The 12,769-nt window shown below is 45.0% G+C and overlaps 1 protein-coding gene across 1 annotated transcript; it reads left to right on the forward strand.

Moving 5' to 3' along the window:
* The first annotated feature begins 2,676 nt into the window (after positions 1–2,676).
* On the forward strand, positions 2,677–12,214 carry LOC144100399 (uncharacterized). The gene is made up of 7 exons (XM_077633359.1): positions 2,677–2,740; positions 4,142–4,174; positions 5,325–5,354; positions 6,187–6,390; positions 7,385–7,406; positions 9,975–10,081; positions 11,965–12,214. Exons 1-7 carry the CDS (start codon positions 2,737–2,739, stop codon positions 12,012–12,014), a joined length of 450 nt encoding a protein of 149 aa, XP_077489485.1. The 5' UTR covers positions 2,677–2,736; the 3' UTR covers positions 12,015–12,214.
* The last annotated feature ends 555 nt before the right edge of the window (positions 12,215–12,769 follow it).

Here is a 12,769-nt window from a genome sequence, read left to right on the forward strand (position 1 = left end):
AGCAGAGAAGAAGATGACCACCGGCAGACCCACAGATCGGATCTCACAACGCAGCCTCTACCTTACCTCCAAGGAGGCCTTCACCGAATACGTACCACCTAGTTCGCCTCCAGGGCCCGTCGTCTCCCAAACCGCAACGGTCTCCAGCCCAGTCCTTCAAGTACAACAGCCACTACACCGAGATCTGTACGTCACCGCGAACGCCGCCGCCCTTCCTCCAGCCATCCAGCGTTCCCGATCCCTCTCCCGGCCTGCTGCCTTTCAGTCCTCAGCGAGAGCTGCTGCCAAGACAGTCGATGCCAGCGCTGGACTATGGACTGGGGCAGCCGCAGGTGCCGAAAAAGGCGAGCCCGTCTTGTGGTTCCTGGTAACAATGACCTATCTGATCGGCTCGATTGTGGCCCTCGGATTAGCCGTCGCGTACATCGTGATGTCCATCGATAGGGGACACATTGTGACAAGCGACCACAGCGACGGCGATTTCACATTGCTGACTACGAACGCTTCGCTGACGGCCCTGGCCTCAGTGGAACCTACCGCCCTCGCCCGTCGAGCTGTGGCATCGGCAAGCTGCGATACCAGGACCCTGCCGACGCATGCTGAAGAAATGTCCAGCCCAACCGAGGGCGTGGACGTTTGAATAGTGCTGAACTCTGCTTGACGCAAACAGCACCTTGAAGTTTCTTTTTTCCCACACTCTCGATCCTTAATGCGTGCTTTTTAATTGTAGTGTCAAATACCAGCAAATATCACGTCATTCTCAGGTCTTCCCCTGCCTGCTGCGCTCGTCCCTTTAATTTCATATTCTTCAGTAGTGTACACCGTCCTTCCAATACACAGCAATGGTTTTGGTTTGCTAGACTTTACGAATGCAAATAAATATTTTCATATATCTCAGGGAGCCATATCGATAAGTTGTCGCAGTGGCCCCCTCAACTGCATTTTTTCTGATGGAGCACGTGTCCCCCTGTGATACTCCTTTTGAGATGCAGCGTCGTCTTCGCTATGAAAATAAATCAAAGATTAAAGCTGCAGATTCTTTTGATAGTGCTTCGTATACCTAGGTTAAAGTATCCTATTGTTCAAAGTGTTCCTAAGAAAATAATGAGTACAGGACGACGCCCAGTCACGCAGCTCAAGCAGGTCTTCATGGGTGCGTTTCAGCAGGGCGCTCCGAGATGGCCTTGCTGTTCTCGTTGCAGTGAAAAGGCGCCGCCGAGCTGAAGATAGCAAGACATTCGTTATGTTTCAATGCGGTGGATATAAATATTGAAATCGCCATTCTAGGTACAATAATCCATGCTGAGGGAACTGAAATAAGAGCACAATATCCGTGAAATATTAGGTCTGAGAATTTTTTCAAGCTCCAACTAGAGACCTCCTTTTGTGTACAAAGCTTGGGTCACTGAGAAAACAGAATAAAACTGCCGGTGCACTTAAGTCTAGTTACGCAGTACTGCTGTTTCCGTTGGTGCGTTTGTTGTTCGTGCGTTTGTGTAACTTAGTTCGCGTTATCCACCAAACCGAACACCATTCGGAGCTCCGCTGGTTGACGCACATATACTGTATATGCTTAACTGGTCGCTCTCTGCTTAACATTCAAGATGACGGCGAGTCCTCATGCCACTAAACGCGCAGTGGCGCAGCGGTTAACCGGGGCGCCACTGCGTAGGGATTGTACCGGAGGGATTGTGCGAGCCATGTAATGCTCTTCGCGAGTATCTTCTACTGCAGCTCCCGAGTTCATGTGCCCGAGTTACTACCCGAGGTTATCAACCTCCGCCCATTGACTGCAGCTTGCGAGGCTCTCCTCCGAAATTACCCTACACAAGTTACTAATGTGTAACCGTGTTACCGACTAGCTCAAGTATGCTCGGGTAAGTGTCCACACTTTCTGCTAACACTTTCTGTTAGCACTTCCTGGTAATGCCATGCATGAGCCAAGTGATGTCTACGCATCAAAAAACTGTAATAAGGCCACGGTGCACCAGTTTGGGGCAAACTGGTAGTACCCACATGGCTTGCGGGTGAATATGACTATACTTCCGCAGCGGCATGAAGTTACTTTGTCTCCAGTGCTGCGCGCCGCCTGAGATCTCTGTGCATCTTGTAAAATGTGTCTGGTGCGCGCCATTCAGAGCTACTCTAGAACTGAATGGCACGAAATGAATTCTGGAGGCCTCTAAGCAGTAATAGGCGCTTAAAAAGCTATCTTTTTGCTTTCTTCCGTGGTGAAAAAGAGACGATTGCACAGATTTATGTGCGTCGGTATTCTATAACAAGATATTCTACATGCAATTCTATTCGGGAGTTGACGTTGGTCTCTTTGCGTGAGCAGTGAGACTCGCTATCATGAGATCACCGGCTTGTTCTGGCGTACTGCACAGCACTCGCAGCCCCGTGTGCAATTCTTACACGGTCAAACACACGCAAATGTCGTTGCGAACCTGGTTACATGTGGTTGTAACGGTAAGACACTTGAAGTGACCACTTCTCGATGCCCATGAGGAACGTGTGAGCCTAGAAGTACTTCGGTAGAACCCCGTAAGCCTAAATATGTTATTTTAGGTATCTTTTCTTTAATGTCAGTAGTATGATCCTGCGAGTTTTATACTTGTTCAACTAAAGCAAGACTACTCCTTTTTAGGGGGAACAGAAAGAAGAAAACGAGCTTACCGTAATTCTCGAGAATAGGCGGGTAGGTTTCACTGATTAGGAGAGGAAGAAGCCGAAGAAATGGGTGAGCAGTATTTAGGACACTGTGTCTCGATTACTTGAATTACCGCACCTAGGATGCCTCCAAGTGTCGTAGGAGGTTTCTCCTAGAAACGATTCTGTTTCGATGGACACGAAGGGAGTATTATTTTCTGGTACTAGACAGGGCATTCTTGAAGCTGGAGCTGAATTCGATGGTTACCGCCTGCAATTTTCCTTGCGCTGGTAGCGCAAGGAAAGCTGCCAGCAAAACTCTTTGCGATGACTATTAGTATTGCCTTCAAATATGCAGCCTCTTCGCGAAAGACCCGAAAGGCGTTCCAGTAACAGGACAGATTTCCTTGTGGGCTGCTGGGCTGCTCAGAGAGTCATTTGGGTAATGAATGTCTAATGGAGGTCACGTGTGGGGGTCATGCTCATGAGGAATAGGTATAATGGGGTCGCATACTATTGGCTTGCCATATGAGCTATGTGAATCAGTTGAATGCGTCTTCTTACCGGTCATTTATGTTATGACGACAATGGTTCACATGACCTTTCACTGTAATGACATAGCGTCATGTTGAAAACGACGTCAATATCTCGACGGTGAGCCGGCAGGAGGCTCAGACTATAGCAGCTGATGTAAAATATAATTACCGAGGACTGTCATAACAATCCGCCGAATATCCCATACAAAAACGTCCTATGGGCGTCTGTGGAAAAAGCTGTGTCCATCTAGGGCCTTTTATGAACGTCTATACGCACCAAAAGAAATGCTTATTGCCAGGCATTAAAAAATCTATGCTTCTAAAGCTGTAGCTTTGGAACCATACAACTGTTTTTAGCTCTCTATAGAAAAATATATCCGCCTTAATCTACGGCTATAGATGGACATAGGAAAGGTTTATAGCTATTTGGGCCAAATACCTATAGCCGGCCATAGAACATTTTTGTGTGTGATACAAGCGCTGGCGTTTGTAAGCAAAAGTTATTTCAGATGCATACTGGGTGCGAACCCAGGACATCGAGCTCTGTAACAAAACTGCGAAACCACTCTGCCACTGCGGCGAGTAGCCTTCCGGTTCCTGTGTCCATTACAGGTTGATAACACTCTTTGCAGTTTGCTATTCGCTACAATCTTTTAGTCAGGTAATGCGAAAAGGGACGTTTGAACAACATCGTGGAGCTTAAGTGGAGGGCTGCATAGTGACACTTTTTTTTTTGTGCCTTGAGAATACTCATTGGCGCATTAAAATTCTCAAGTACGACACAATGTCAAAAGTGTTAATTACTGGACGCGCTTTGGTCATGATAGCGTTAAACGCTCAACGGTCAATTCTTTCTTTTATTCTCTGGAAGCCAGGCATGCAGCCATGCATTTAGTTTTTTTTTTTACATGAATATCTCGAGCACGTATATTTTATCTGATATTTCTCTTTTTCAGCATTTTTCAGCGAGATTTACCAAGCCTCCCTCCGTAGGTATATATTACTTACTAAAAAGAAGTAGTATAATACTTAATAAATATAGTGTCGGCCCCACAACGGAATCTCCCATTTTATCGCTTAAGAAAAGCGATTTTGCTATAAGTGGAAATAAATTATATGCTGCTTCAGTACACACTTCGACAATCGACGGGCGTGATGGTAATAAGTGGACGCGATTGACTGTGTCATCGACAGTTTATGTTTTAAGCTTACGTAGCCAGGAAACAGTAGATATCGGTAATAAAAAGGGGCATTCAAGAATTTTTCAAGAAGGCATGTAATCAGAATAGCACCATTTTTTTTTATTCTCGACACATTTGACAGAATTTGCGACCGTTTGCTTGGTCGGGCCTTTTCTTGAATTGCTCGCTTTCTTTGAATTGCTCACTTTTTTGAATTGCTCAATTTCCTTGAATTTTCTTGCGAGATATATGCTCACTACTGCATAATTATTGAGAGGCACAAGGGTTTGTATAGAAACGATGGCAGGTCATTCTCAGTGATTAAGGTGCCACGGTGGTAGATAACCACTTTTTGAGCGCCACTTTGCCGTTATTTATAGAAAGTTGTAGGTTAATCTGCAAAATGACGTATGGAATAAGTGGGTACTCCTTGCCATAATATATTCACGGACATAGACTGATGATCTAAATTGCAGCTCTGGCTAGATATCATTTTCACGTGAGTAGCAATTACTTAGTATGCAATGTCTGCAGGATATGCAGAAGTGAATGTGTAATTGACTAGGAAAATAATAGAGCCGGCAATCAACTTTTCAAAGAAATCCACGAAGTGCATTTGTTTCGGTGAAATTCTTGAATCCCAAGACATTTAAGAGGCGTTTCTCATTTTTGCGTCGACGTCAAATTAGTTGCATCGTTTTCCTGGTTTCTCTACGAGCCCATCTGGTGGGCAATTTTTTTGCACATTTGCGCTCAACTCTTCTTGCGATATAGTTTCGTGTAACACTTTAAACGTGTAAGGATCTTTTGACTAAGCAAATTATAATATTTAAGATGTGAACTAATGCTGCAGACGTTGAAGACTAGCCTACAGGAATCGAGAATTTCGCTGTTGCTTTGAGGAATGTGCCGTTAACTGTAACCAATAAGTCAGTTTTTTTTTTCTTTTTGCCGGCAGGTCCCATCCGTGCGGGAGAGCCATTGCCAGGTAATTATTACTGAACGTATCATTCAGCCGAAAACTTTATTCCAACATCATGCGCCGGATATTGACTGCCATCGCCAAAAACTCCCGAAAGCGGGCTCTATTTAATGCCTGCCGCGTTTAAACAAGAAGACTTACCTCAGTGCCACCGCTGTGGCCTAGTATAAAAAGCGTTGTTCACTGAGTTAGGTTTTTATCAAAGAGATATGTTTTCTCACCTTTTCTTCTGGAGCACCAAGATCCTGTTTTAAGTGGCAGTCACAATTTCTGGTCGTGGTGGCAGATGTATTGGGCTCAGGTTTATGAATGAAATGGGCCTCGTTCCTTAAACACTTTGATCAATTCATGCTCAATTTACACTTTCTTGTTTTGCTTTTCGTCATTAGCCGAGGTGAGGCAAAGGGAAACCCAACGAGCGATAGCGAGGCTTGGTGTTTCTTGACCCAGTGGGGTAGGGCGAATGCAGGGCGCTGTTTGTCTTGAGCGAACAACTGGGAGCAATGAAGAAAAAGCATCGTACTGTGCCAGCAATGTGCTGTGACTTTCTTAGTCCCGTCTGTTGGGAAGTAGCTTTGTGCATCTCAAACCAACTCGCCAAAAAAAGCTTAGTTCAAACACAATTGTAATACTTTCCGTCCCTTTTGGATCTCGCATTTTTCTGATTCGTTTGGGGCTGCCATAGCGCTGACCTGACTGGAGAGGAGATGCGCCACTGCGGTGCTTGTGCTTCACTTCATGTAGGTACCAAAATGATAATCTCGAAGCACTTATCAGAGTAAACTGTTATCAGAGTGTCCTTCAGTTTTCTCATCCCCGCATTTCCCTTCTTCCACAGATGAGTCAAACTTCTTCAACTACCCCGAGCCGACGCCACAGCCTCAACCGTACTTTCCTTACTTCGCACCTCCGGACAGCGCCTACTCCTATGCTCCACCTGAGCAACTACTCCCTCCTCCTCTGCCGTTTCCTCCTCCCCTGCCTCCTCTCGCTCCGCTTGGCTACTATTCTTCCGAAATGGATGGCCCCATCAGCATTCAAGGTGCGCCAAACTCAACTTTCACTTTCTAGCACTGAGCCACTGATTCCTCGCTTGAAACGTCCACATTATTTTAGCACCATGAAGTCAATGTTGACAGCTGTCTAGAAGATGCCCATTTAAGGGTTGCATTCTCTTTCCGGTGATGCGGTACAGGTTTCCTCTTCACTCGTAATGCAATGTGCCTAAGCGGTGCCCGCTGTGGCGAAGCATTCAAGTGTGATTAAGCGAAAATCACGCTTAGGTCGCGGTCCTACTGCAGATCATTTAGAAGCGTACCTAAAGAGTCTTAGTTTTTAGACGACATTTGCATCTATTGCGGTAAGTTTGTTCATCAACTACAGTGAGATCGTGGCGTCACCTGACAAACTTGTTCGCTTTGTTTTCTCTAAGGGCCGACGAACAGAGAAGTGCGCGGTGTAGCAAAGCTACTGGAATTTTTGACAGCACTATCGTCTTTCTGTACAATGATGGGAAATATATTTTATATGGGTTTTAATACACCGGCCGAGATATTTCTCGGTGAATAAATGCAAGTCCTATCCCACCATTGTGTTAAAACGGTACCGACTCTGCCACTCTTATGTCGCAGCCAGCTCCAGCGGTTGGGTACCAGATGCATAAATTTGTGACCAAACTTTTCCTCAGATGTCTCTGTATAGTGAAAAGCTATTACAAAACCTGCGCAACATCACATGTACCAGGTTAAACATTTCTGCCTGAAATACTGCCTTTTGTTTCATCTTCGGTTTTTTTCGCTGAAATATTAGTTTGAGAAAACCTGCGCCTTGCTTCACTGGCCAGGCGGCTCGCTAAAGGGCTCCGTAGAAGGAAAGTTATCGCAAACCTGACCAATCCGGTGACATTCCCTTCACCCTTGTCGACAAATAAGCAAAAAGAAATGTTTGCCCTTCCCTGAAGCTCTTTTTTGCCTCGAGATTTGTCGTATTGTCTTTGTGCTTGAAATATGCATTTACTGTCATTTATCTTTTTTCAGCCCCTCCGAACACACAGAATGAGTGAGTATCAAAGCAGAATTGAATTACAAAGAGTGAGTGCCTTGGCAGGACGTGCTGCGCGCAGTTTGCAACCTCAGTAGAAGCATGCGTAGTAGACTTGTGCTCTTTAGGCACACATCTCCGTGAACACTTTGAAGAGCCTTGGACGTGGCAGCAAATTACCGCTTTGACTTAGAGCCTCAGCGATTGCCGTCATGGGTCGCTGAAGACCTTTGCCTAATTTGTTTTTTTCTGTCTTGAAGCGAGTCGAGTTAGTTTTCGTTTCTCAAAGATTGAAAATGTAGGAATTGCCACAAAATTACAGTTTCTTGTCACCACCACATCAAACATACACTTCTGTGGCACATGTAGTTGATACCAGAAGCTTATACATTTAAGCAGTATTGTCCTAGAAAACGCTTAAGATACGGCCTCAGTTTTTAGAGAGAAATGCAAGGTCATGGCCCGGGTTTGTGTAGAAAAATTCAAGTATTGGAAATGCATGCGAGCAGCAAGGAGCGTCGTAGTCATAAGCAGCCCTGTCACACCAAATGCAGAGTTAGGCCTCTCCCATTTGTCTGCAGTTGGCACTAATAAAAATTAGACCGAGCAGTACACAGTGCTTTTTTTCTGAAATAAACATCGGTTTAAGGTGATGCTCTATCACTTCAGTAAAAGAATTTGTGCTCCTCGGCGCTCACCCAGCGTACACAAGACCATATTATAATCGTTAGAGCACCCGTGTATGTTAGCTTTGAGTCGTGAAGGATGCGGGCAGAAACATTAAAGTTCTACACAAAGAAGTGAATGTCACTTTAGGGAAATGTTCGATGGAACCGAAAAATTCTAAGGACCATTAGGATGCCCCCTTGTGCGATATTTTAGCGAAGCTCTGGCGTTGTCTCAGATTCTGTATGACCATTGTTTTTCTTTTCTGTGTCGGCGGCATATCTGGCGACGACATTAACTCGATAGTAGTCTTGCATGAAGAAGACGACGATGTCCAATGCACACCGCGAGTGTGCGTTATGGAGTCGTTTAAGTTGAGGCAGTGGCGCGCCACACTTTGTCTAATGCCAACAAGCAACCACGAATGACTGCAGCCTATTTGTTGTAGCTCTATACCGGCATAGTAATCCGTTCACATCGGATCGTCTGCTTACAAGAAATTAAGAAGTGGTAGGGTAGTAGCGTTGTTGAACCCTGTACACGTGCGAAAGCAGGGGACAACTAAGCTCCGCCTTAAGTTCTTTATTGGGTTAATGCCCATGTATTTAGAATTCCTAATTCTCTACTTGACAATCATATATCGCAGCGACTCCTCATGACATTACTAGGACAGTGGAACATTGGTAAAGCCATGCACTACTGCACTGGCAAGTGGCTGTTTCTCTCACAGCCATTGGTGGGGAATGTGCGATCCATGTAGCTCTTCCCGAGCAACCTCTCGCGACCAATCATTAATTTAACTGCCACATATCACCTGCCTCCTGTTGGCTACAGCTGGGGCGACGCGCCTCCCGAAAATACCCGAACTCCCTCCCATTGTCTGCACCTTGGGCGACGCTGCTCCGAACTAACCCGAACTTACCCGAGTAACTCTGTGAGCTCAGCTTAGTTCGGAGCTCAATACAAGACAAGAATCTTGTTTGGGGTTTTGTACGTCCGGAATAGCACTTCCGCACTGAAATCACGTCCTGTGTGAACGGCTAAAGTGTCCCTGGCATTGGCTGTCACAACTGGACACTCTACTTCATACCGGGCAGACCTCTTTTACATTCATGCAGAGCTCGATTTTTCTTCTCTGCTGCCCGAGCTATAAAAGCCCTGATGTGACAGTGCGTGCGTTTTAGACGTGATCAACGTTCCTGCCAACACCCTAGGCAATTTTTCAGTACGCTAGGTTGTTATTTACGCATGACTGCTTTTACATTTTTTGCTGTTCTGATATAAAAAAGGCAATACCTATTCTGGTTACTCTTCGCCCTTATTAAAGTTACCTTCATTCGCACTTCAGACTTAGCGCAGTAAAACTTCGATGCAACTAAGATCATGTCGAGTGGCTGGGCAGAAAGCCATGGAGCCAGTTCGATAAACCAGGCTTTCAAAGGCAGTTTAAGGAATCATGGAGACTGTTGTGAAAACATATAACATACTTACTCTAGCTTGAGGTTTTATTACCAAGAACGCTGCTCGTATCTACAAGAACACAAGCGCCAAATGTAATCACGCATAAAACAGCACTGTCGCTGCCACTCCTTACTGCGCAATCTAGATGTTACCTTTCATCCTATAGAGTGATTCCCCTGCAGTCTGTGGCACTTCCGGTCCAGAGTCTCAGCCTTGAAAGTCCACTGAATGCTGTCATTTCTCCTTTACATTGCGGTCACATCTCCCTTCCTGGCTTTTTTCGACTACAACGGTGGCAAAACAAACAGATCTCGAGTGATATCTTTCATCACTGAACCGACGCAGAGCAGTGCCAGCCGATGTCAGAATCCTCCTACTTTTCAGTCATTCCCATTTTCCCTCCACTTATAAAATGCCATTGACCTCTAATGTGCATTGGGTTTCCTTCTTTAATTTTAGAACACCGCCGGATACAAATATGCAGCCCGTGTACATGGTCGCCCTCATCGCTCTCTTAGCACTGGTCCTCCTCGTCACTGCCGCCTTGTTTGTGTGGGTAGTCGGAAGTGAGTACCCAGCCAGCGTAAAAAAAAAGACCTTTTTCTCACCATATGGAAACAACTGCTGATACTACCACCTTGACCGTACACGTCAAAGAATACGTTTCAGATACAAGGCTAATGGAGTTTCACAAAAAAAAGAGGAGGTTGGAAAACGAACGCAACACGTGTATTCCCTCACGACCAAATGATAACATATGCCAACATGAAAATCTTATCAAAGATGCGGCTAGACGTCACGGAAAATAATGACGATAAGAACGAGAGGAAAAAGCAAGAAAATTAGCTATCACCCTAAAACGTAGGATATCCGTTTTCGGTGCAGGGACACGGACCGGCTGCTGGCACATTCTTCGCATTGGTGCAAGTGTACTGGTAGTCATAGCATTCAAGTGATTTGTTGTTGGCGTGTCACGTTCCATGTCATTATTTGCTCATTAATGGCTATGCCGATCTGGCTAATGTAGCGTAGCCCCCATGACGGCGAGCCAAGAAGCAGCGTTGCCCCTTAGGATGTGCTCTCAACCCCGTCCAATTGACTTCCAGCGTAGTGTACAGCATCTACTTGTCGTGTAGGCTCCGCTACATTAGCCAAACGGGCAGTTGCACAAGTTAGCTATTGCGGGTGTGCAAGAAAAGGCTGGAATATTGCATGCCAGCAAGCAAGCCGTTCACTGCTGCGATGTGGGGCATATTTTCACCCCGTTATTCAATCGTTACAGAGTTCTAGAATGATACGGTGAATACAACGTGCGAGAGATATGAGAAGTACACATTCGTCATAAAGGAGAAGGATGCATCCAACATTCTCCATGCACTGAAGTGAGCTATACCATATCCTTGGGCGAGACTTAAATTCCTGGCGTTTTGTCTCGAAATTAACCATTTCTTTTTATGCCACGCCGCATCCTTCGTAACATGCTCGTGTTGGCATATGGGGTCATTTGGTTGTTTTTGTGCGTATGTGCTGCACTCTTCATTTATTGTCCGCTTTTTTTCGCGCCATTCCTACCAACGAAACTATGTGCCAGGCCGCCTAAATAGCCAATCTTCGCATGGATCTTGCGCTTCCAACAATAAAAGCAGAAAACAAAGTCAATTGTCATTTCTAATTTGGCTTTATTCCAACATAAATATTGCTTGTTATTCGTTCATTCGCTTCGCTTGCCCTGCGGACCTGTAGTAATGTCGATATGCACTCGATGAGCGATTTACTTAATACGGCACAGTGCCACTGTGCTCACGCAGTAATAATTTTCCTTCTCAACGACACAGTGTGCGCTCTTACGGCCGATTCATTTCAACCTAGGAAGTTTTCAGGTTTAAAGCATGACACAAAAAAACTAGTCTGGGCCTGATAGATGTAGTTCGAAGGATTTCATGTCATTGGCGAGGCGCTTACAATTGAAAGTGCACGCTAGTAGGAGTGCCTGTGAAATAGTGGTGCACGCGCTGAGAACATCGGAGCCCGTCACTTTGATACCATTGTACGAGCGATTCGCTGAGGAATATGATGGCAGCATTCTATGCAGTGTCTGCATTATAAAGGGACGCTTCTTATTTTGAAGTCTAAATTATGAAGTACTCTCGATTGTAATAAGGAAGTAATTCATTGAAATGCTGTTTACGAACGTTTTAAAATGTCCATTTCATACCTAGAAGGGTTTAGTTTAACTTGCGCATGCAAAGTGCTGTGTCTGATAGAAAGATTTTTGTGTGGCCCTATACGCTTTAATAAATGTATTCCTTACGATCTAAAATTGGTGTATTACAAGAGGGATCATTTCTCAAAAATAAAATAAAAGAAAGTGTGAGAACGTCAAAAATTTGAAAGAAACAAAAAGACTATTTTTGGGTCATTTCAATGCTTTCGCTTACGCTGGTTGCAGGAAGGATGCATATTACTGGACGTACGCCTGCTGATGAAGGCCTGCAGTGACGCTTTTGAGGAGGGCCGATTGGTTCGAGGCCGGAAGACGATATTCGCCACAACGTGTGTCCACAGCAAGAACGGCCGGCCTTCGAAACAGCAGAACGACTTGGACGCATTTACTTGAGGACGAACACATATTCATGTCTTAGCGCACGCTAATGCTGTGGTTATTTTCCGCCTATTTATGACTGCTTCGTCTCGCCACATATCATCCCTTATCTATGTCTCCAAATAATTCCAGCCTGCCTAAGCGAAGACCCTATTTCTTATTCTTATTTTAAACGTTTTTGTTTTGCTTGTATTACGTGTTTTGTGCTACAGCAAATACTCATTGCTTAAGAGCCTAACTAAAATTTGTTTTGTGCTTCATTGTGCTTTGCAAAAACGAGGAATTTTCGAGTGGAATACATTCCGCTGAGTGCAGACAGCAAGAGAGCAAATTTTGACCAAGATTTAATTCTAAGAATTAAAGCTGAAAGTTTCTCATCTCAAAATAATTAGCATAAACGAATTTCCAACGGTTTACGTGACTTCCACTAATAATCTAGAATTAGCTGTAACTGCGATCATCAATCATCATCCCCCTGACTACACCCACTGCAGGGCAAAGACCTCTCTCATGTTTCTCCAATTAACCCTGTCCCTTGCAAGCTACGCCCACCCTATCCTAGAAAACTTCTTGATCTCATCCGCACACGTAACCTTCTGCCGCCCCCTGTTACACTTGGTTTCTCTTGGAATTGTCTCGGTTACCCTTAAGG

Source organism: Amblyomma americanum, chromosome 8 (assembly GCF_052857255.1).
Source record: "Amblyomma americanum isolate KBUSLIRL-KWMA chromosome 8, ASM5285725v1, whole genome shotgun sequence".
NCBI lineage: Eukaryota > Metazoa > Arthropoda > Arachnida > Ixodida > Ixodidae > Amblyomma > Amblyomma americanum.